At 39.4% G+C, this 23332-nt stretch overlaps 1 protein-coding gene across 3 annotated transcripts in view; it reads right to left on the reverse strand.

Moving 5' to 3' along the window:
* The window catches only part of mef2ca (myocyte enhancer factor 2ca), a 50171-nt gene that overhangs the window by 26475 nt on the left and 364 nt on the right, over positions 1–23332 (reverse strand). For 2 of the 3 annotated variants that reach the window (XM_033646615.2, XM_033646617.2), the window contains exons 2-3: positions 16528–16648; positions 3035–3201 (exon numbers count right to left, since the gene is read on the reverse strand). In XM_033646615.2, the coding sequence (XP_033502506.1) occupies positions 3035–3088 (54 nt within the window). In that variant the 5' untranslated portion in view covers positions 3089–3201; positions 16528–16648. Of the gene's footprint in view, positions 1–3034; positions 3202–16106; positions 16246–16527; positions 16649–23332 lie in introns of those variants that run through there. The other variant, XM_033646616.2, reaches the window with a different exon arrangement.

The following is a 23332-nucleotide window of genomic DNA, read 5'->3' on the forward strand; positions in this document are numbered from 1 at the left end:
GCATTTAGCTTAGCTTAAGAACAGCCTCACAGAGTGGGTAGTGTGGCTGTAGACTCTTAGGACTCTATCTTATTTAAATTTAAAACAAAATTTTGTTTGTTTCCATTCATCCATTTGTCTCCATTCATTTCAGTACAATATGAAGTGAAGCAGTGTGGACTGTTAAAATCAATCTGCACTTAAAAAGCATTACCACACATAAATAATGTACATGAATGCAGACTTTATGTTCAGTTGTGATGGATTACACAACTCCTGCAAGTTTCAAGAGTCTGCTGATTGATTTTCAATACTGTGCTGAAAAAGAATGGAAGTCAATGGGCTGCCTGAGGTGAAACAGAAAATGGACAGCGTTGTGCCTACTGTGAATTACAGCTTGGGGTTTTACTTTTCAGTTCCTTGAACTCACCACGTTTGTCGCTGGCTGGAAATAGGTTTGAGACGAGCAGTCAGACGATCAGGTTGTACACAAGCAGATAATTTAAAAACACTTTATTTTGGAGGTTAAACATGAAAACGGGTGCACCTGAGATATTGGTAGCAATCCCTCACTGCTCAGGAAAACCACACGGACACTTGGGTGAGCGCAGTAGGTCAAAGTTGAGGCAGGAAGTCCGTCTGTTGTTGTTGTTTACAATAAGTTTGGGTCATAATCTCACTGCTGGCCTTTGTTTTCTCTGCTAAATACGTTTAATTAACCTGAAGGTTTGTTTCCAACCTACATGATCGCCTGACTGCTCCTGTTTGTTGCCATGTTGGACCTATTCTAAGCAATATTGCTCCCAGATGTCAGTAATTAACTTGATGAGTTTAATGTTATTATAACTGGAGCTATGAAAATAAAGTCGTTTTCTTTTGATTGCAACAAAGGAGCTAAAACTTATAAACACACTGGTGTGCTCCTTTAAAGATAAAGATACACAACACACACACACACACACACACACACACACACACACTAGTATACCATCACACAGGCCAGGGAAGGACTGTGATGAGGTCAGTGCTGCCCTGCTAACGGGGGTCAGGAAGCATATGTGCCTGCATTTCCTGTCATAACAGGAAGAGAGGAACCGCTCCCCCAGACAAGACCTGTGTGTGTGTGCGTGCATTTGTGTGTGACACAAGCCCCATTGACAATGAGCTCTCATTACTCAACTGTCATATCTCTTGCATTGAGCCAGCAGGCCTCTCGTGAGGATCACATGACATGATATCACCAGTTTGAGGAACTGCAGTGTGTCTGCGTGAGGCTGGTTTTGTGTTTGTGTGTTTAAAGCTCCTTTTAAAGACACAGAAAACTTTACCGAGCTTCGTGTATGTGTTGGGGGGATGGCTTTTTGTCACTCGGACATCAGTAACTTTATTCAAATATGAAAACACACCTACCAAAACACAATATTTGACACCTGTCAGGATGCAGGAAAACAGTGATGAGATTTAGAGTTTAAATCTTCCATTCTCTTATAGGCTGTATCTTAATTTGCAGCTAAAGACTAAATGAATGTGCGACACGAAAGACGAAAGATGTTGAATTCTGAAGTCTGTTTTGACTACTGATATTGACTTTTGGGGTGGCTACAATATGTTTTGATGCTGCCCCCATCCACAGCAGTACACTGCTAGTTTCTGTGTTGCTACTTCTGCCTGCTTCTCTCAACTGGAGGCATGCAGACTGCCATCTACTGTAAGTAATGCACTGACTATGGATAAGTAACCCACGTAAAAAAAACAAACAGAACTATCCCTCTAATGTCCACTGTGTATGATTAAGTGGCATCTGGCAGTGAGATTGCAGAAGTGAAACTTTGCCCCTGTGCCAAGAGTGAAGGAAACTGGTGGATGACATGAAGATGTGAAAAACATAAATGGCCCTATCTAGAGCCAGTGTTGCAGACATATGAGGTCACAGCGACCTTGGCCTTTGACGACCAAAATGTAATCAGTTCATGGGTGAGTCCAACTGGACATCTGTGCCAAATTTTTGGAAATTCCCTCAAGGACTTCTTGAGAAATTGCGTTCACAGAATGAAACAGATGCAAGGTTACAGTTACCTTGACCTCTGACCACCAAATTCTAATCAGTTTGTTCTTGACCAAGTTGCCGTTTGTGCCAAATTCAAGGAAATTCCCTCAAGGACTTCTTGGGAAATTGCGTTCATGAGAATAAGACAGATGCAAGGTCACAGTTACTTTGACCTTATGCCACCAAATTCTTATTAGTTTATCTCTTACTCAAAGTAGATGTTTGCTCCAAATTTGAAGTAATTCCCTCAAGGTGTTCTTGGGAAATTGCGTTCAAGAGATTGAGACAGATGCAAGGTCACAGTTACTTTGACCTTATGCCACCAAATTCTTAGCTCGTCTCTTACTCAAAGTAGATGTTTGTTCCAAATTTAAGTAATTCCCTCAAGGTGTTTTTGAGAAATTGCGTTCATGAGAATGAGACAGACGCAAGGCCACGATGACCTTGACCTGTGACCTTCTGTGACCAAAATCGGATCAATTCATTGTGAAGTCCAAGCGAACTGTGCCAGATTTGAATAAATTTCCCTCAAGGCATTGGTGAGATATCGTGTTAATGGCTGTGAGACATATGAGGTCACAGTGACCTTGGCCTTTGACCTTTGACAACCAAATCTGAATGAGTTCATTGGTGTCCATTTGGTGTTTGTGCCAAATACAAGGATATTCCCTCATGGACTGCTTGAGAAATCGCATTTATGAGAATGAGACAGACACAAGGTCGCAATGACCTTGACCTTTGGCCTTCGACAACCAAATTCTAATCAATTCATTGTTAAGTCCAGGTGAACGTTTGTGCCAAATTTGTAAAAAAAAAAAAAAAAAAATCCATAAAAACATAGTTCAGTTCAGGCTTGCATCGGGTTTAAAGTGTCACAGGTCCGACCTCCTAAGACTGATGTTGTGACTTTAATGTTAGAGTGAGAAACTGTAGGTTTACTTAGACATGAGATCAACATGTGAAAGGTGGTGAAGAGGTGAAAGGTGTCAGAGTCTTCTGTGCACTTACATGTCTGTTGCGTTCATCCATAATCCGTGCTATCTGAATCTTTTTTCTCCCCATCTTGGCTATTTTGTTTTTTCTCTTTTTCACAAACGTCGTCTTCTTCTCTGGCTCCTCTGATTGACTTCCAGATCCTCACAGTTTTTCACTTTTCAATCCCAAACTGCTGGCTCCTGCAAAGAGACGCAAACAAAACATCATCATCGTCGTCAGTCCCAGCCAAACTCACACATGCCTGCACATGGATCAGAGGAAGAGGATGAACTGGTTTTAGGACTGTGTGTCACAGCTGAAGTAGGTGGCGTGTTTAACGACAAAAGATTGCAAAACCAAACTCAAACAGAAACATGTATGAACAACACATTTAATTACAATAAAAGGATTGCGTGTGGGTATCATGTCATGCTGTAGTGCAGAGTCTAACCGCCACGCACGCACAGACAGGCAGCGTGTTGTCTGTTTGCATGCCCGTCCATTCACTGCTGCATGTATCCCCCTGACACGCCCTGAAGCCCAGCTTCCTCAGGGGGTTACTGTACGCTCAGGAGGAAGTGAAACAAGCGGGCATGTCAGAATGCAAATAATAAAGAGACATGAGTTTGGCTCCGTTGTAAAAAACATCTGGAGGTCTTTCAGAAACCACACTTGAAGGCAGGATTTCGTTTTTACCGCTCGCCAGAAAACTTCCTCTCTGGGTGGAGCTGAGGTAGGACGAGCAAGTGGGAAACGTGACAGGCTGAGGTTCAGGTCATTAAAAATAATAATTAACTTTATTTATAAAAGACATTTAATACAAAAAGATGCAATAAAATGTGTTTCACAAAGACAGAAGCACGGCAAAGAAACATTAAAAACCTGCAGAAAACACAAAGAGAATTGAAAAAGAGATTTAAAAATGAATACAATTATAAATAACTAAAATATTGTATCTATTGGCGACTGGAAGTTTTACTGGAAAAACCTTTTGCCTTTGGAAAGAAGGCGTAATCACAGCTCAGATTCACAAGAGCGGCAATAAAGATTAAAGTGTTGAAAATAAACGAGCATTAAAAATAGACTCATATAAAACTAAAACCTGATTATTAAAATGGAAATGAAGCAATTAGGCACAACAAATATCTGATTACTGTAACACACAAAAAAAATATTTAACAGGAAATTGTGGTTTATGTCCATCAAACCTGAATTTAAACGTCAATGAGCTGTAAAATTGCTGCAGGCTGCAACAAAACCAAGTGTGTTGACTCGTCTGTGACCTACAGTTACCCATGAGCCCCTTTGTTGCGTTAAATGTTTATGTGTATCTTCGGAAAAGCATGAGGGAAGAGACACTGAACGTGAACAGTGAAGCTATTCCCCAAATTGTCTGTTGTAAACATCCATCTCAGTTTACAGATCTATTTCCTGCTTTAACTTTCAGTATATCTTCTCCGACTGCTGCTAAACCTCCACAGCTGACCCTTTAATCTCTGCTAACCTCCCACTCACAGCCCTCACATTAAACCACTCACTCTGGAATACTTCACCCCCCAAATGACCATTTAGAGGGGGTTACTGTCAGTTGAAAGAACATTTTAATACTATAATTGAAACTTGAAATCATTTTGTTAATGGAAGTTTGTGTAAAAACGTCTGTCCGTCCTGGAAGAGGGATCCCTCCTCAGTTGCTCTTCCTGAGGTGTCTACCGTTTTTTTTCCCCGTTCAAGTGAGTTTTTCCTTATCCGCTGCGAGGGTCCAAAGGACAGAGGGATGTCGTATGCTGTAAAGCCCTGTGAGGCAAATCGTGATTTGTGATATTGGGCTTTATAAATAAAATTGATTGATTGATTGATTGATTGATTGATAAAAAGTCTCCCCTTAGAAAATAACTAACATAAAGGGAAGATTTAACCAGGGCTGCCCCCTAATAGTCGACCAAATGTTCGTCAACTTGAAAGGTCATTAGTCGGCAAAATTTCATTGGTCGCTTAGTCACAGAAAAAAAACCCCATGAAACTCTATTAGGAGCTGCGCCATGTCAAAATAAATCCAAACCTATATGACTGGACCTTGTGTGACTTTAATTTGAAAGGACAGACACAGGAAGTGTCCTCATCAGGTTAATTTCCAGGGCTGGTACCTGCGGTTATTCCACAGGCTAGTTAATAACATGTCGGGCAGGAAATCCAAAGTGTGGGATCATTTTGAGAAGGTGAAGGACGAACCCAAGGTGATATGTAAACTCATCTTCATTGGTCGACTACAAACATGACGTATCATCTGAAACATGGAAGTAGCTACATGCCCATTAGCCCACAGCGTCATTAACAGGCGGCTCACTCAGTGTGTGACGTGCACTTGGAGATAAAATATAGGCCTATATTAATGAAGGTTCATTAGTACGGTTTGTATTTCTCTGTAATGTAGCACAGTGTTAACAATGTTACTGATACTATTCTTTCTCACACCTTCAACTCAAACCACCAAAATATATCATTTAATCATTACATTCATATCAGAAACATGCAGGAGACGAGTCCACTGATGGACCCTGATGAGGACTGTTGGTGAACTAGGAAATTCTTAGTCAGGGGGGCAGCCATAGATTCAATGTCCAGTTGAATATTTTTCTAATATCGTAGATAAGAAAATGTACACTGTATGATAAGGGTTAACTTTTATATCATGGTATACTTGAAACCGGTATGTCGCTGCAACCCTAGTTGAATTCTTGCGAGAGCGAAGAGCGAAGAATCCAAAACTACAGACAACTCTTGATGAACTGAAGTGATAACAACAGCGAGACTATATGACGCTTGATACTTTAGGGATTTTGTCGTGATTTGCTAATGGTGCTCTGTTGTGTGCTGGTGTTATGTGTAATACATGAATGCTAATGTGCAACACTGTTACATGTAGTATGTGTTTTTATGATGTATGCTTCATTTCTTCTGGGCTATTGCTGTAAGGCAGCAGCTCCTGAGTCCAAAACAAATTTCCCTAATAAAGTATATCGTATCGTATCTTATAGTATCATGTCTCACACAACTCATGCAGTATAAACCAAGTCTTATTTATCCAGTGGAATGCTCGATACTTCCCAAACGCATACACTTTTATCAAAACTGTACTAATTAAAACTGAACTGGAAGTGAAATTTACCTACGCTCTCTTCAAAGCCAAACTCCATTGACAAAAACAGTAACTTTATGTCACTGAACATGGGAGTTGCTGGTCTACCTCTGCCTCCACAGATTGGTTTGTTTGTGTTATTGTGTGACTTCGGCATTTTAACGGGTTACTTCAGATCCACCAAAGTCACACAATAACACAAACAAACTGACTGATGGAGGCAGCAGTAGACCAGCAGCTCCTGTGTTCAGCGAGGTAAAATTACTGTTTTTGTCAATGGAGTCTGGCTTTGAGGAGAGCATAGATATGTTTTACAAGGTTTTAGCAAAAATGCAAGTGTTTGGTAAGTATTGAGCACACGACTGGATAAATGAGACTTGGATTATACTGCATGACTTGTGTGAGAGTTTGTAAACAGATGTTTTGATAGAGTTTTGCTCTTGTTAAACGTGGACCCCTTTGACTTCAGTTCGTCAAGACTTTTCTCTGTTTTCGGATTCTTCATTCACCGTGAAGGCTTGCGAGCAAAACAAAGTTTTCTTCACAAATTAAAAGCAACATGGGGTGAGTAATTGATATGCAAATGATCATTTGGAGGGCGAGGTATTCCTTTAATACCACGAGAAGCAGGTTAAAAAAGACACCCACTGAGAAGGTGATGTTCTCTATGAGGAGTCACAGGGTCTGAAAACACGACTACAACAGCACAGAGAAGAAACATATGTGATATACTGACAGGTTAAAGATGGACCTGTGCAGGACTACCAGTGCATGCAGTGTGTGAATGTGTGTGTGTGCCATGTGACCCGTGTCTTGCTCCTGAAGTGGAGCTTAAGAGCTTGGGTCGCCGAGTTAACTGGATGTTCACACACGCTGAGACAGACGCACACAAACACACACACACACACTCACGTCAGGTTTTTTGGCAGTTCTCTGCCGTCATCGCAGCAGGTGAAGAAAAGAGAAAGAAAAAGACATGCTCGCTTTCAGGAGGCGGCTGCCCTCAGGCACACGGGAGGAAATGGAGAATGAAATTGGGATCGCGAAGACGTAAGAGGATGACGAAGGTGTGCTTGGTGAAACACAAGGAGAGAAGATTACTGCTGTGCTTCCTTTAAGTTAATGCACTTCTTCAAATGCTGCTCGTCTGCCTCATCTCTTAATGAGCATAATAGGATTTTCATTATGTCAAGCTGGGGTGGTGTCAAACCATTATTTTTTATTATCGATAAATCTGTCTATAAAATATCTAAAAATAGTGACTAATATCCATCAAAAGTTTCTCAAGATACAAAGGTGATGTTAAACTTTGTTGTTTTGTTCAACCAACAGTCCAAAACCCAAAAATATTCACTTTACTCTGGTGCAAGAAAAAACAGCTTATCCTAAAGGTTGAGAGGCTGGAACTCGGGCTCTGTCCTGAAAGTTATATCACAATATTTTTAGGCTATATCTCAATACGCGATATACATCTCTATGTTTTTAAATCTCCTCAAAAGCACTTCATTAATGCTAGGACTGGGAGACAAAATCGAAAACATTTCTTAACAAATACCCTCTGTGATGCAGCAAAGTTGTAGAGATGACTATTGTTTTCTCCGGAAAATATTAACACAATAAGATTTTTGATTAATAATCATCAATAATGTGAATATAACGACTGAGTGAAGTCGAGCGTTAAAACAAATGAAAAGTCTGTTAAGTTGATAAAGTTACATCACTTTATTATATTTCAGCCTTTACAACAAGGGAAAAATACCATTTTTGCCATCTCACGATACAACGATATCCACAACTTAAGACGATATATAGTGGAATATCTCGATACCAATATAATATCTTCATATCGCCCAGCCCTAGCTGGAACCATGCAGCCATTTTTACTGAAAAATAACATATCGATCCCTCTGCCAATCCTTCAGCTCTATAACAAACCCCTTTTATGATACTATTTATGGAAAGTATTTTTAGATTGTCACCAAAGGAGTTTGGATTTCCTGCTCAGTGTTGAATAGGGATGCGCGCGATTAGTCGTCTCAACGATTAATCGTCCGCCCCCTCGCTAGTCAGCACCAGAAATAGTAGTCCGTTAAACCAGTTTGTTTTTTATTCATGTACAAGGCTGCTTAAGTGTCATGCAGCCGCCCGCCACTAGTGGGTGCTACAGAGCTGTCAGACAGCAGTCGCCCTCCCCGCGGTAATGCTCGAGTTGACTGGAGTTTTAAAACAGCACGGTGGGAAATTGGAGAGACGTCCTCTCACAAAACCAGCGCAGTTTGGCAGCACTTTGATCTAGAAAATGAATTAAGCAGCAATGAATCTTTTTTGAAACGTTATATTATTTGCTGAATTTAAGTGAGATGTTGTGAGATAATGTGCAGGTTTACATTCATACTGCACGGAGCATTTACATGTTGTTTTATTAACTTTAAAGTGAATTGCTATCATTTCTGTCAGATAATCGGCAAGGTTCAATGTGCCACACATTTCAGAGGCAATTAATTTATTTTAGATGTTATTTTAGTGGTTAACTTTTGACTGAGTTGCCGTCATGTTCACATTCATACTGCATGGAGCAAAGTGTCTCGTACTTCAGTGGCATTTAAAATCCAACATAGTTGTTGAAGATTGTGATTAAAGGCTGTTTTCTGAGTGTTTTCCTCAACTTTTCCTTTAGTCGCCAGGAACATACCTAAACCTAACCAAGTATTTTGGTTGCCTAAACCTAACTGCAACTGTTTCATGACATTAACCACGTGTTATTTCATCTCTGTGGCCTTTGTGTCGCTATGAGACACAGAGGGGGCGTGACAGTTTGTAGGTATTTGTTGACCTGGCATGAGAACGTGTAGACGTGATGATGTACACATCATCTTTTATTCATTGAATGTTTCCACCTACTACTTTTCCAGGCAAAAAAAATTACGATATTTCACGATATTTTTCAAATTTTTGGTGTTTCCACTCAGGATTTTTTAAGCACAAAAGAAAATTCGAATAAAAAGAGGTGAATGGAGACGCACCTTGTGACTTTTCGCCGGGTCGTAGCGGTTCCTAAAGAGTCTAGCTGTTATACGCTCCTCTTCCTTGTGTGTATTTCCAACAGAGAAACAACTCGAGGCACATTCGATTCACTTTGTGGTCGACACACGAGTAACTTGAACTTTAAGCCGTAGCAGGAAACCATCAGTGACCGCAGGTGACACCGAATCAACCAGCACTAAAATATTCAAGGATCACACTGATGACATTTTTTTCCTATTGTCAACAAATGCCAAGAACAGACCAAAACCTACGATGAAGTTTCACTAAAGACTCGCTGCATTGTCATCAAGCCTGATATATGATTCTCCCTCTGTGCCACAGAGCTCCATTGTCGTCCAAAAACAGTTAAAAACACATCAGTGAGCCACACAACTGCACTAGCTGACATGTTCCTTCACTACCATGAACACACACACTGTAGTTTGGCATTTTAATTTCAAGAACTCAATAATAAATGCAGTTGAATGAGCCAAACACGATAATTATATTCACTCAAACATGAGAATTTGCTGCTTTTCTCTATTTTATATGATTGCAAATTGAATAATCTTTAATCGCACTGTTGGTTTGGACAAAATAATCTCAAGCTGTCACTTTGGGAACTTTTTGGAGCATATTTCACTATTTTATGACATTTAAAAAACTTAAAAACTACTAAATGAATCCAGAATAAAAGCAACAGCTCAATCCACAGTGACAATAATAATTAGTTTCAGCCCTAATATAGCTGACTTGTGTAATTTCCACCGCCTCTCTCTTGTTTTTACAAGAGAGAGGAATGAAGGAATGAATGAATATGAACTGACAGCTCCTGACACAAAGCGATAATTGATGTGTTTTGCCACAACAAACCAAAACACTTTGATTAACACTATCAGGATCGTCTGCAGCGAGCAGCAACACGCCGGCTGGAGAGCGTTACATGAATATCTGGAGTCTGAGTCACGCTGCCTGTGATTCTACCTCGCTTCAGGAAAACAGCACAAGGATCAACACGGTTTAAATTTAGAGCTCTCACAGACGAGCACACTCAGCATGTTGTCGTAAAAAAAAAAAAAAAAGAAGGGAATTTTAGGCCAAACTGAGACGTGAGATGTGGAGAGAAGATTGCATAAAACAATAAGAATCAGTATGTGGGTGTATGTGTGCCGTATCTGTAGGTGTGATTTAATGTAGCGCTTGATCTTTTCCAGGATGACAGCAAATCTCCACCCAACTCACCCTCACGCGCACAAACCTCCCCGCTATTTATAGACTCAGTGTAAAGCAGAAGGACTCCAAAAATAAAAGAATGAACTTTTTACCCCAAACAACAATGCGACTGGTTTCTGGTTCACAGACAGAGAGAGGCAGAGAGGGAGACTGTTGAGCAGTGATGAAAATCAGCCATCTCACGCAGACCTCAGCTGCTCCCTCTCTTTCTCGCCGCCTTGCCAATTATTTTCCAACACGCCGAAGCTCGGAGAGAGACAGTTTGACTATGTGAATGTGACTGTTTGCATATGTCCATTTTGTGTGTCTACACAGCAGAGACCTAATGGGTGACATGTGGCAGTGCCCTTGTATTCCTTGGCAGGACACTCTGCATGTCTTTGTGGGGGTGGGTAGACGGCGGAGGGCGGGGGGTGTCAGGCTCTCATGCACCGGGCTAAAGGCTGAGACACACCAAACCAACATCAAAGAACTAGTGGAGACGAAGGACGACTGTTGCCTCGCCTCATGTTGCCTGTGTCTCGGCCAAGAAGTTGCACCTGAACACATGACAAAGACAGCTAACAGCAAACATACTTGTACATTCTGGGCCTGCGTGGGAGGAAATAACTCTCCATACCAGCAGGTGGCAACAGTCTCTACTGGTCATTAACAAAGGGAAGACCAACAAGATGGAGTCAAGACACCAGCTAGCAAGTTAGCACATTAACAACACAAGGCAATGCAGAAGCAACTAAGTACATTTACCGTATGTTAGCTAACTATAACACAAATACTTACATACCATCTCAACAAGGGCTGAAAAGGGCCAACAAGGGCAAATGCTGTGGGACACACCGCAAAGACTACGGTGACAGGTGCTCACAGACGGCCCAACATTAAACAACAGCCAACCGTCAGCTTCATGCGTCAGGACCTTACCAGACAGTATGTGAATGCTCCTATCTAACTTAGTCTTTTTCAAACCTCCCCTGAACTCTAAATAAATTTTATAAAGAACAGAACAGCAGCAGGGTAGATTCAAGATGCTAGCTAGCCAGTTAGCACATTAACAACACAACGCAATGTTGAAAAAACAGATTACATTTACCGTGTGCTAGGGAACAATAACACAAACAATTACAAACTGTCTCTGCTAAAGAGCTTAACAGCTAAAAAATTAATATTAGCGTATATACCTCCCTCAACTTTAGCAGTTTGTTTACTTTCCTCACTTCCATGTCTCTTCCATGTGATTTCTCTCAGCAACGAGCTCCACTGCCATTTCAAAATGCTGAATTGGCCAACGAGGACCAATGGTGCGGGACACACCACAAAAAGACAGCCCAACATTGAACAGTGGCCAGCCGTCAGCATGTCAGGACCTTAACAGGCAGTATCTGACTTTCTAAAAACCCAATGTTTAGTCCTTTTTAAACCTCCGTTGAACTCTAAATCAGTTTTTAAAAGAATATAAAAGCAGCTAATTTTTCACTGAATGTAGCTAGCTATAGTTATGAAGCTATAAAAAGCACAGAATAATAAAAAATACAAGATTATTTGCTTTCTTGCCAAGAGTCAGACGAGACAATCGATACAATTCACATGTCTGCATGAGCAGAATATGTTGTATTATGCTACAACCAGGCCCCCAGGAAATGTGCCGGGCTTTAAAGCCAATTTTCGCCATGGCTAAACCCTGGAATTACAACTTCCTGGTCCATCACATGATGCCATTGGGCCTGAAAATACTTTTTTCCCAAAGACTTACATTGGGAAAGAGACGTCTGTTTATCAGGAGATACATTTTTAAGCATCACAACCCCCACAAAATGTCTCATTTGACTATCAGGATTTGATTCTTTCAGTCCGATAACATTTGGAAAGTCTAGAAGAGCCTAACGATTGAGTCACAGCAAGTAGCCTGCTCAACTGGAAATCTCTAGTCTGCTTGCTCTATGGGCCCAGTACTCCATCCTTAGGGGTGCACATACTGAAATATGTAGCCTATCTGACACTATGAAATAACAGCTATAGCTACTAAATCTGACAACTTGTTTTTCACGAGCTTCTTAATGCAAATACTAAAAGTCCTAATTCAAAAATGAGTTTGAGCTTTAATTATTGATCTGGTGAGAGTGAGAATAAATGAAATTGACGGGATACTCTAGAGAGAAGATGTCTCTGTTGGAGTTGTGGAGCAGCAACACTCAAACAAACGATAACAATCCATTAAAATCTGCCCGAATCTGCCCAATAATGACCCTTGGGATTGGCTCAGGACCAGGGTGCAAAATTAGCACCATCCAAAAGCCAAATTCTGATAAAATTAGCAAGTGACTGGTAGATTTATTTCACTCACTAGCCAAAAAAACCCAATGGTTATCTAATGAGTGGCTGGTAAAGTTGGAACATTCACTAGCCATTTGATCAGTGGCGAGAAAAGTTATTTCTGCACCCTGCTCAGGACATTCCCAGCAAACGATCAATTGAGTGGGATGGTTGACAGAAACTGAAACCTATGGCTGCCCTGAAGATGGCAGATCGATCTACAAACTTATCGTGTGCTTTGGAAAAAGGTTTGCAGTGATGTATAGCGTGTAATCTAAAATTAATGCAAAGTCATGATACAGTGTGGTCCCTAAATGGAACATGTGTTCAGCAGAGAAGATGGATTTCGTACTACAATCCTGGAGGCTACAGCGCTCAACGATGTATGTTGTCAACTGCCTTCATTACTGTGGTGAAAAGCATGAAGTGCATTAAATGGAGAACAGTTGGACTGGTGGTCAAGTTCGAGCCATCTGTCTTCTTCTGTGGGGACTAGTGTTTGTGATAGGACACATCAGTGTTTTATAAATTATAAGACTGTAAAGACAGGATTACCGCTGTGCAAATTAAGGGGCTTTTCAAGTCACAATGAGTTCTTGTATGCTGTCGAGAGAGCTGCATGAAGTTGTAAAAGTGTGTATTATTCGTGTTTAGACGTCTGATATGAGGCAGATCGACGTGTCAACAAAGTTCAAAGTGTCTCATCAACTTGAAAAAACAAATACAAGCTAAATTAAAGTGCCTTTTCAGGTCTCAGATGTCGAGGCAGGTAACGTGATCTAATATATGTGGTTTGGTGAGGGATGCCCCTCTATAAGCAGTGAATGAGTCACTTTGTGGCACAGACACCACACCACATGCTCAGCATGCATGAATGATATCACATTTGCAACATCTTTACAGGATAGAGCCTCTCTCTTTATGACAGGGGAGGCAAAGACACTGGGTGAGGTGAATCTGAGTCAAAAATCGCACTCCTTCTTTGAGTCATAACTCAACACACAGACATGAAACACATAGATATCAGTCAGCGTGACTTACACTTTCTGAGGATATCATTATATCTAACGTCCATCCAGAATAAACATTCATAAATCTACTTAGAAATCTTGGGGAGAAAAGTGCTTCAGAACCAGCTCGAGAATAATTGGGTTTTTTAAGCGGGATTTAGACTCGTGCAGCAGACCCTACGCCTTAGTCTATGCACATCGCCTACGCCACTGTGAGCATTTATACTTGTGCAGTGGTGTGTCTGTGTCACTCTGCAGTTACACCTCCAAAACACTAATCAGTGGCAGAGGGTTCTGTGAAGTGCTGTAAAGTTTAGTTGATTCAAAACACACGTTAAACACACATTAAACATGGCTTAATAGAGACAGTTTCAAACACAAGTACACAAATCAGCTTCACTATAACTCGCAGCATTCACAGACAAACACTTGTCTTTATCTGGACACATTTTCCCCACAAATACAACATGCTAATGTTAATAACACAAGCCTATGGCATTTTACATCGTATAAATTAGCCTAGTAGCTAGCGGACTATTCCTCTACTCATATGAAGCCAGGGACTATAGCAACATTTAACAAAGGTAACGTTACAAAATTTTGCTCCGTTACAGCTCACAAGGTTCACTGACAAAACAACTGTCTTATACTAAACACGTTTTCCAAACAAATACAACATGCTAACGTTATTAGCACAAGCCTATGGCATTTTACATTGTATAAATTAGCCTAGCGACGAGTGGAAAAATAGCGGGTTTGTGCATTTAGTCCTTCTAAGGCAAGCTTGGGGGTTTAATGTTGCTGGAGCCCACAGGAACAACGCTCTACGACCCTTTTTTCCCAAGTGATGACTGGGATATATGCCGCCCCGCTCGAAATTAATATAAACACTTTAAGATCCACTCATTACTAAAAGTGTGTGTCATATAAAAACTAAATTGATGGTCAAAGTTGTCACAGTGAAATTTAAGGTGTGCTGATGGATTCACGTCATCAACTCATGCATTGAGTAACATTACAAGTCAACGTTCCACCTTAAAAGTTGCCGGCAGTCGGCCCAGTGAATGAAGTTATTTTTTCTCAGACTCCAGCTGCTGTGAGAGGCAGCAACACATCCTTTCATTTTATAGTTACAGTTTACTAATAAAACTCTCCACAGTATGAACAGTGGTTACATGAGCCTCAAAACCAGACACAACTCAGCCCTGAGCAGAGTGACCGTCCTCTACTGACCAATCAGACTGCAGTGTTCACAGCTCCACCTTTTAGTACCAGATCTGTGTGCTAGGTACCCCAACAGAGGGGGGACCAAACAGCTAAAAAAATAATATTAGCATATATAACTCCCTCAACTTTAGCGGTTTGTTTACTTTCCTCACTTCCATCTCTCTTCTCGTACGCTGAGTTGAACTGCCAATCAGAGTGATTTCTCTCAGCAATGACGGTACAGAACGGTTCTATTGGTACCATCCACAACTTCTCACAGTGGAAACTGATTCGCTTTTTTGAGCATCAAACTGAACTGTGCCATACTGCTCGGTGGAAACAGGGTTTACATTCCATGTTGGACTCCTGTCTGCTTCTCCAAACTGGAGGTGTGCAGACTATGGATGGGCACCGAAACCCGGTACTAAATTAGGCCCACGGCTAAAAAAATCAAAGACCGTAGTATTAAAAAGTTCTGACATTATCGGTTCTTTCACAAGAACTTTTACACATTTTGTTTAATCAATTTTCATTCTGCAGCCTCTCACCTGAGCTCTGTGCCGGGGCTGAACTCCTCCACATACACACACGTATGCCTACACGACACGGTAACCAGTGAACAGCTGAGCGTCTGCGTTGGAAACAAAGTGAGGATAACTGGAAAATTACTCGAGTTGACGGCAGCTACACTTGTTACTGTAAGTGCACTTTAAACCTATGCTCTGTCCGCAGTCTCTCATCCACCGCCACTAACGTTATGTCTTACATGCTATATACATGTAGTAATTATTTAAAAATGAAAGAGGACCGATAAGAGTGTTGATAAAAGTAGTTAGCAGTATTTATAAAATCTATAAAATGATACCCATCCCTAGTGCTGACTGACATCTACTGTATTTAAAACACTGACTATAAGTACCCATACAACCCTACTTCAATAGATCCAAACTGTCCCCCCCACAATGGGGCCCCTGAGTTTGCAGAGGTCCCCTTGATTGCTAACTCCAGCCCTGACTGGTAAAACTCCTTTACTCCTTTAGGCGCAAACATGGGGAACCATGAATGTAGAGAGTTTTAACTGAAGCCCTGAACAGAAATAAAGTGTCCTCCCTGATTTATCTTTGAGCACAAACTTTCTCCAACTACAACACCATCTTCATCAGACTCGTTTCAATCCTCTTACCAAGTGTTGCAGCAGAAAAGTACTTCTACTCCTCACATGGCTCGACACAAAACTTCCCGAGTGATTTCACCAGTCTCAGCCGGGTGAAGCAGCCCCAGGTCCGGTCCGCTCTGCGCACAAAGCCCGTTAACAGAGCTCCAGCTCCGGGGCAGTAAACTACACCTCACCGTTAAACAACCGGAGACACTGAAATAAACTTGTCCAGACTCAAACTAAGCGCTGCTGAAGACTTGTGTGTGAAGTGAGGACAGGACAAAGATCCACGGAGAGACTTGAAACACGGATTATCCTGCTCCTGTTTGTTTCCTGTTGTTTGTGGCGTGTCCACTCCGCACACCCCGCATCAAACACACACACACACACACACACACACACACACACACACACGCACATCACTGTCCCGACACAGCCCGGAGCTTACCTCTGTCCGCTCAGCTCCGCATGTCTCTGCGTGACTTGTCTTCCTGCGTGTCTCCGTCCAGCGGTTCAGTCCATCGGTGAGTCTCGTGGAGCACGCGCGTCCCAGGCTTGTCAGCAAGCACCTGGACGTCAGGAGGCGGCATCATCACACACACACGTGCACACGCACGCGCAGAGACACACAGAGGAAATAAATAGAAGATAACAATCATGAGATTTGTTGTGTAGAATAAAGCCTGAAGACAAATCTCACATTAAAGTCCAATAACACGCCAGTTAACACATGACAAACACATGTTTTATGAGTTTATGTTAATTATTTTACTTTATTTCATGTTTTCAACAGGTCCATGCTCTCATACTGTGTCTAACAGTTACTGCACAGATCAGGTTCACCACTGCCTCTCAGTGGAAACTATGGAAAGTGCACTTTACTTAATTCATTCTGTTCATCTGTACATTCACTAATGTTGCCACTAACAGTCCTTTATTGAGTGAATAATCTGTCCAATGCACCAAATGCGAGTTCCTACATTTGAAATCAAAACTAAAGCTGTTAGATTTTTTGGGGGGCATTTTTGCTCAATAAATGACTTAAACGATTAATCGATTAATCATATTTTCTTAAACATGTCAGAAAAGGGTGACGAATATAAAAATTCAAGCTAATGTCTTTGTATGCAAATACCCCCATATGGAATAAAAACTGAAGCTGTTGTCATTTATTTTTTGCTATTTTTACTCAACAAACAACTTAAATTAATAATCAGTTAACCATTTGGTCTAAAACACGTCAGAAAAAAGTGGAAACTGTGAACAAAAATTTGTCAGAGTCCAAGCTGACGTCTTCAAATGCAAATATTCACATTTGCGGGGAAAATTTAAGCTGTAGCCTCTAAATGTTTGTTGTTTTTGCCTAATCAAAGACTTCAGTGATTAATCGATTAGTCCTTCAGACTAAACATATCAGAAAAAATGAAAAATGTGTAAAAAGTTTAAGGTGTCATGTCTTTTTTGTGTGCGACCAACAGCCTAAAAGCAAAAGATATTAAGGTTATTGTTGTAGATGTTGCAACTAACAATCTTTATTTACTCTATATATCTTTATTTGGTCTAAAACATGATGGAATATAATGGAAAATCTGAACAAAACTTTGTCAGAGTCCTTCCTGATGTCTTCAAATGCAAACATTCACATTTGTAACCCAAATTGTGGGTTTAGCCATTTAATTTCAGTCCAAAACCAAAAGAAATTCAGGCAATTATTGTTTATTATGGTCCTGCCAGATGCCTCCTGCTGCTGCTGCCATCATTAGTCATTAGTCATACTTCTACTGTTATTATACACATATGACTATTGTCACACATGTATACTGCCAGATATTAATACATACTTTCAACATATTGTACCACAGTAGCCAGAACTATAACTATAACATTATTACTTTCAATAATGTTGTTGTAAGCTACTGTCATTACCTGCATCTCTCTCTCTCTCTCTCTCTGTCTCATTGTGTCATACGGATTACTGTTAATTTATTATGCTGATCTGTTCTGTACGACATCTATTGCACGTCTGTCCGTCCTGGAAGAGGGATCCCTCCTCAGTTACTCTTCCTGAGGTTTCTACCTTTTTAATTTCCCCGTTAAAGGGTTTTTTTGGGGGAGTTTTTCCTTATCCGCTGCAAATTGTGATTTGTGATATTGGGCTTTATAAATAAAATTGATTGATTGATTGATTTAGGATAATGAAAACCAGCAAATATTCACATCTGGAACCAAAACTAAAACTGTGGCCACTGAATTTTTGCTTATTAAAAATAATTAAATGATTAATCAATTAAGCATTTGGACTGAAACAAGTCAGAAAATAGTGAAAGATAAATAAAAATTTGTCCAAGCTGATGTCTTCAGATGCAAATACTCACATTTGCAGCCAAAACTGAATTTGTAGCCAGTGAATGTTTGTTGTTTTTGCCTAATGAAAGACTTAAATGATTAATCAATTAGTCATTTGGACTAAAACATATCAGAAACAAATTAAAAATGTGTACAAAGTTTGTAGGTGTCATGTCTTTTTTGTGTGCGACCAACAGTCTAAAAACAAAGATATTAAGTTTATTGTTGTAGAAGACAAAGATCTGTTCAGTCACTATGTTGCAGCTAACAATCTTTACTTATATATCTTCATTTGGTCTAAAACATGAAGGAATATAATGGAAAATCTGTCCTTGCTGATGTCTTCAGCTGCAGATATTCACATTTGCAACCAAAATTGTGGGTTTAGACATTTAAATTCAGTCCAAAACCAAAATAAATTCAGTTAATTATTACTTAGGATAGCAAATATTCAATAGCTTTAGTTTTTAGTTTTAGTTTTAGTTTTTTCAATAAAAACTAAAACTGTGACCACTGAATTTTTGGTATTTTTGCCTACTGAAAATAATTAAATGAGGTTTCATGTCTTTTTTTTTGTCAAACCAACATTTCAAAAAATAAAAGAAATTCCGTTTATTATTGAAGAAGATCAGGAAAACCAGCAAATATTCACATTTGGAATCAAAACTGAAGTTGTGGCCATTCTTTTTTTCTTTCTTCTTTTTTTATGATTAACTGATGAATCAGTGGTCTAAAACATGTCAGAAAATAATGAAATATGTTAAAAAAAAGTCTCAAGGTTTCATGCCTTGTTTTGTCTGACCAACAGTCCAAAACTAAAAGAAATTTAGTTTGTTAATGTAGAAAATAAATATAACAAAAACAGCAAATATTCACATTTGAAACAAAAACTGAAGCTGTAGCTGTAAACAATTAATAGATTAACCATGTGGTCTTAAACGTCAAAAAATAATAACAAATGTAAAGAAACGTTCAAGGTTTCATGTCATTGTTTTGCTCAACCAACAGTCCAACGCCAAAAGAAATTCAGTTTATGATTGTAGAAGATTAAGAAAACCAGCAAATATTCACATTTGAAACCATGAAATGCACATGTTCTAAATACTGAAGGGGCCACGTGCCCTGCGCCCCCCATGCCTAGACCCGTACATATGCAGCCAACGTACCAAATCACCTTCAACAGATCCATTGTAACATCTGCAAATATCTGAATCAATAAGTAAACACCTGAATCTGTGTGATTATTAGCATCATCGCTCCTCTTCAGCTTATTTCAGCCCTCTTTTCTCAATATACTGTCATTACTGTGTAAAGCTGCACCACAAGGTTTTGTCACCAGCTGGCCTCTATCTGTGTCAGTCTGCTGTTCGCTGCAGTTTAGGTTCTGTACAGTAGATTATAACAGCATTTTCTCTAAAAGCAGCTGCTGGAATCGACACCGATGACACTGAACCAAACCAGTCGTGGCCATAAACCCAAAACAGCGAGCTAAAAGAAGCTAAAACGCTCTGCGGCGCTGAGGGGAACTCCAGAGTGTGTGATAAATCTCTGTGTCCTTACAGGCCACATTACACACAGTCGTTTGATCCATTAAAAATATTGATCAGCGTAGCGTTAATGCTCCTTTAATGATCAGCGGTACTACATATAGCAAAAACATATGTACAGGATTTTCCTCCTGTCATCTATGAGCAATCTCTCAAGCCACAAGTACACTGGACGTATACTCTCTATATATAGATGTTAAAGAGCTTTAGTGAACTATGAACAACTGATTTCAAAAATTACAAAGAAAGTTTTTAAAAGTGATCAATCAATCAGTAATGATTGTTCTGCATCAATATTAAACACTTAAACGGCTTCTCTGTACACATGGTGGGGAATCTCCTTAAGTGTGAGCCCAATATAACTTCTTGCATGATGACATTTAACTATTTATATATTGACTCAGACGTGGCAAAATAACTGCAAGATGCAATTCAGAAGCAACACTGGTGAACGTTCAGTGTGGACACTATTCTTGTATTTCTTGACCTTGGAAACAGTGGCAAAGACTTTGAAAAGCAGTAAAAAAAAATTTTTGGTTAAAGCCAAAATCACAAAGAGAAAATAGTAAAGGTGCTTCTTTGTGCAGCAACATGCACATTATACAGGTTTTATGGATCTCTGGTGCTGTAAAAATCAGAGCTGCCCACGTAAACTTTTTTTTTCCAACTGTACTGACAAAGTAACAACAGAATTTATGAAACAACATTGGGTTTGTATTATACAAAAGCTGCAATGCACAATATGATGACGACTCTGGTGTTAATATACACAAATCTGAATGGTTGGTTCTGAATTTGACATACCACAAATTAGCTTTAAATTATCTAAAATGGATCATATTTTTGATTAATTACATTAACTAGTATCTTAAATTAAACCCACAGAATTGTTTTAGTTTGTGGCAACAATCAGGGACCTTTGGGGGGGAGCTAATGCCAAATACAATAAATCAGAGGCTCCCAACTGGTGGTCGCAGGGTCATTCTGAATGGACCACAACAAGTGACTTGCAAACTTGCAAAGTTTGAAAAAAATACACTTTATTTTGAAGTCCCATTTTCTGTTGCAGATTGACTGACTGAAAGATAATGGACAGAGACAGCAAAGTAGCTCGACAACATGGCCGAACGCAAGTATGATGTTGAATGTATTAAGCTGTGTGGAACTTAAACTGTTGACTAAGGAGAAATCTGGACCCTGTGTCTGCACCAGTTGGGAACCACTGCAATAAATGACATTTGTTATATATTTAAAGAACTTATGACCATTATGACACATGCTGGGTATTCAATAACCAAGCTGGTTATTATGTCATATTTTTACATTCACTTCTGCAGTTGCTGTTTCTAAGTGCCTTCATGTTACATGTTGTTAAATCTATTGAATACATTTTGTAAAAAGCTGGAATTCAAATGAGCAAATTTTGTTTTATCGTCCTTATTGGTTCTTTGTTTGTTTATTGGTACTCTGTATAGCTTTACTGAATTGCTAATGAAAAATACCTTGTTTAAACTGAAAATTCAAGTTCAGAAAACATTATAAGACAACTTTTAAAACCATCTTTTTAACCTCAAAATAAATTCAAATACTGACTACAACAAACCATACCACAACTTTCAGTCCTGGCAACAGAGACACCACCATGTTACTGTTATTTCACAGTGCATCTGCTGTAATTTATTTTAACAGTACACTGGATTACAGTACGTAATTGTGGCATAACTGTGGGTTGAATTTTTAACAATATTTTGCAATTATTATACAATACAGTAAGATACTCCTGTAAATCCGCAGTAAACTTACAGCAACTTGTTACAGTGAGTAAATATAAACACACATGAAAGTAATTCCAGATACAAGGACTACTTCCTCACAATAAACAATATTTAAAGCCGCACTAATCGATATTTTTCTATTAACAAAGGTTCAAAACGTCCCTTGTAAAGACAAACCCACGGAGCATTATCAGCAACACTGCAGTTCCCCTCAGCTCTATGTAGCATTTTAGCTTTTGCTTTGATTCAGTCTCTTGGCTCTCATCAATGTTTTCAGACATTAGCGTCTTAGAGATACAGCGGTAAGTATATGTCGGCCTGTAAGTGACAAGAAATGTGCTTACAAAAATGAGAAACAGTCTCTCCATGTGTAGTTTGTCCACTAGAAAGTTCTGACAAGTTACATTTCGAGCTATAAAAGGTATGACTCAGAACACATTCATCAAAAATCTTTAAGAACCAAACTGAAAGGATCCTTCTTAAAAATGCCCATTTGTGTTATGTGTATATCTGAAAAATAAAATAGAAATAAATACTATTAACGGATATATTTTAAATATCAATATTGATATTAGCCTAGCATTGGTTAGAGACTAGCTGGTGAACACAGTGAAGCATTTGGCAGCTACAGAGAAAAATATTTCCCTCAGGAGTTGGTGGAGACTAAGTCAGAGCTAAGACAGAGAGATTATTGGACTTAAATTTGTTAAATGACTGAAAGTAATGGTCCAGATTAATCCTAAATTTGCTCCATATCTGTAACAGATTGCTAACGTGTTAGCCACATCTGGTGTACTGAGTCCAAATTGTTGTTTGCAGCTTGTTTTCGCAACCACAAATGGTCGAAAAAGGAAAAACTAAATTGAATTGATTATCAAAAAATTTGTTTATGAAAAAAAATAAAAAGACAAAATAAATAAAGACATATAACTGATATATCTTAAATATATACCAATATTGGTATTAGCCTAGCATTGGTTAGAGACTAGCTGGTGAACACAGTGGCGCATTTGGCAACTGAAAAGACAGATATTTCCCTCAGGAGTTGGTGGAGACCAAACACAAGCAAAAAGAGAGAGAATATTGGACTTAAATTTGTTAAATTATCAAAAGTAATGGTCAAAATTAATGCTAATGTCGCTCAGTATCTGTAACAGACATGTTAGCCACATCAACTTTATAGAGTCCAACTTTTGTTTTCAGCTAATTTTCACTGCCTTCATGTGTTCAAAAAAGAAAACTGTCTGCTTATGGTATTTGTTTATAAAAGATAATAACTGATATACTTAAAATGACAGTATTGGTATTAGCCTAGCATTGGTTAGAGACTAGCTGGTGAACACAGTGGAGAGTTTAGCAGCTAAAAAGACAGATATTTCCCTCAGGAGTTGGTGGGGACCAAAATCAGAGCTAAAAGAGAGAGAATAATGGGCTTAAATTTGTGACAGGAAAATTTGGTCCAAATGCTAATGTTACAGATTGCTAATATGTTAGCTGCATCAAGTCCAAATTTTGTTTACGGCTTGTTTTCGCTGCCACCAAGTGGTCAAAAAAGGAAAAATAAAATTGCTGCTTTCACCTCACT

This window comes from Epinephelus lanceolatus, chromosome 19 (assembly GCF_041903045.1).
Source record: "Epinephelus lanceolatus isolate andai-2023 chromosome 19, ASM4190304v1, whole genome shotgun sequence".
Taxonomy (NCBI): domain Eukaryota; kingdom Metazoa; phylum Chordata; class Actinopteri; order Perciformes; family Serranidae; genus Epinephelus; species Epinephelus lanceolatus.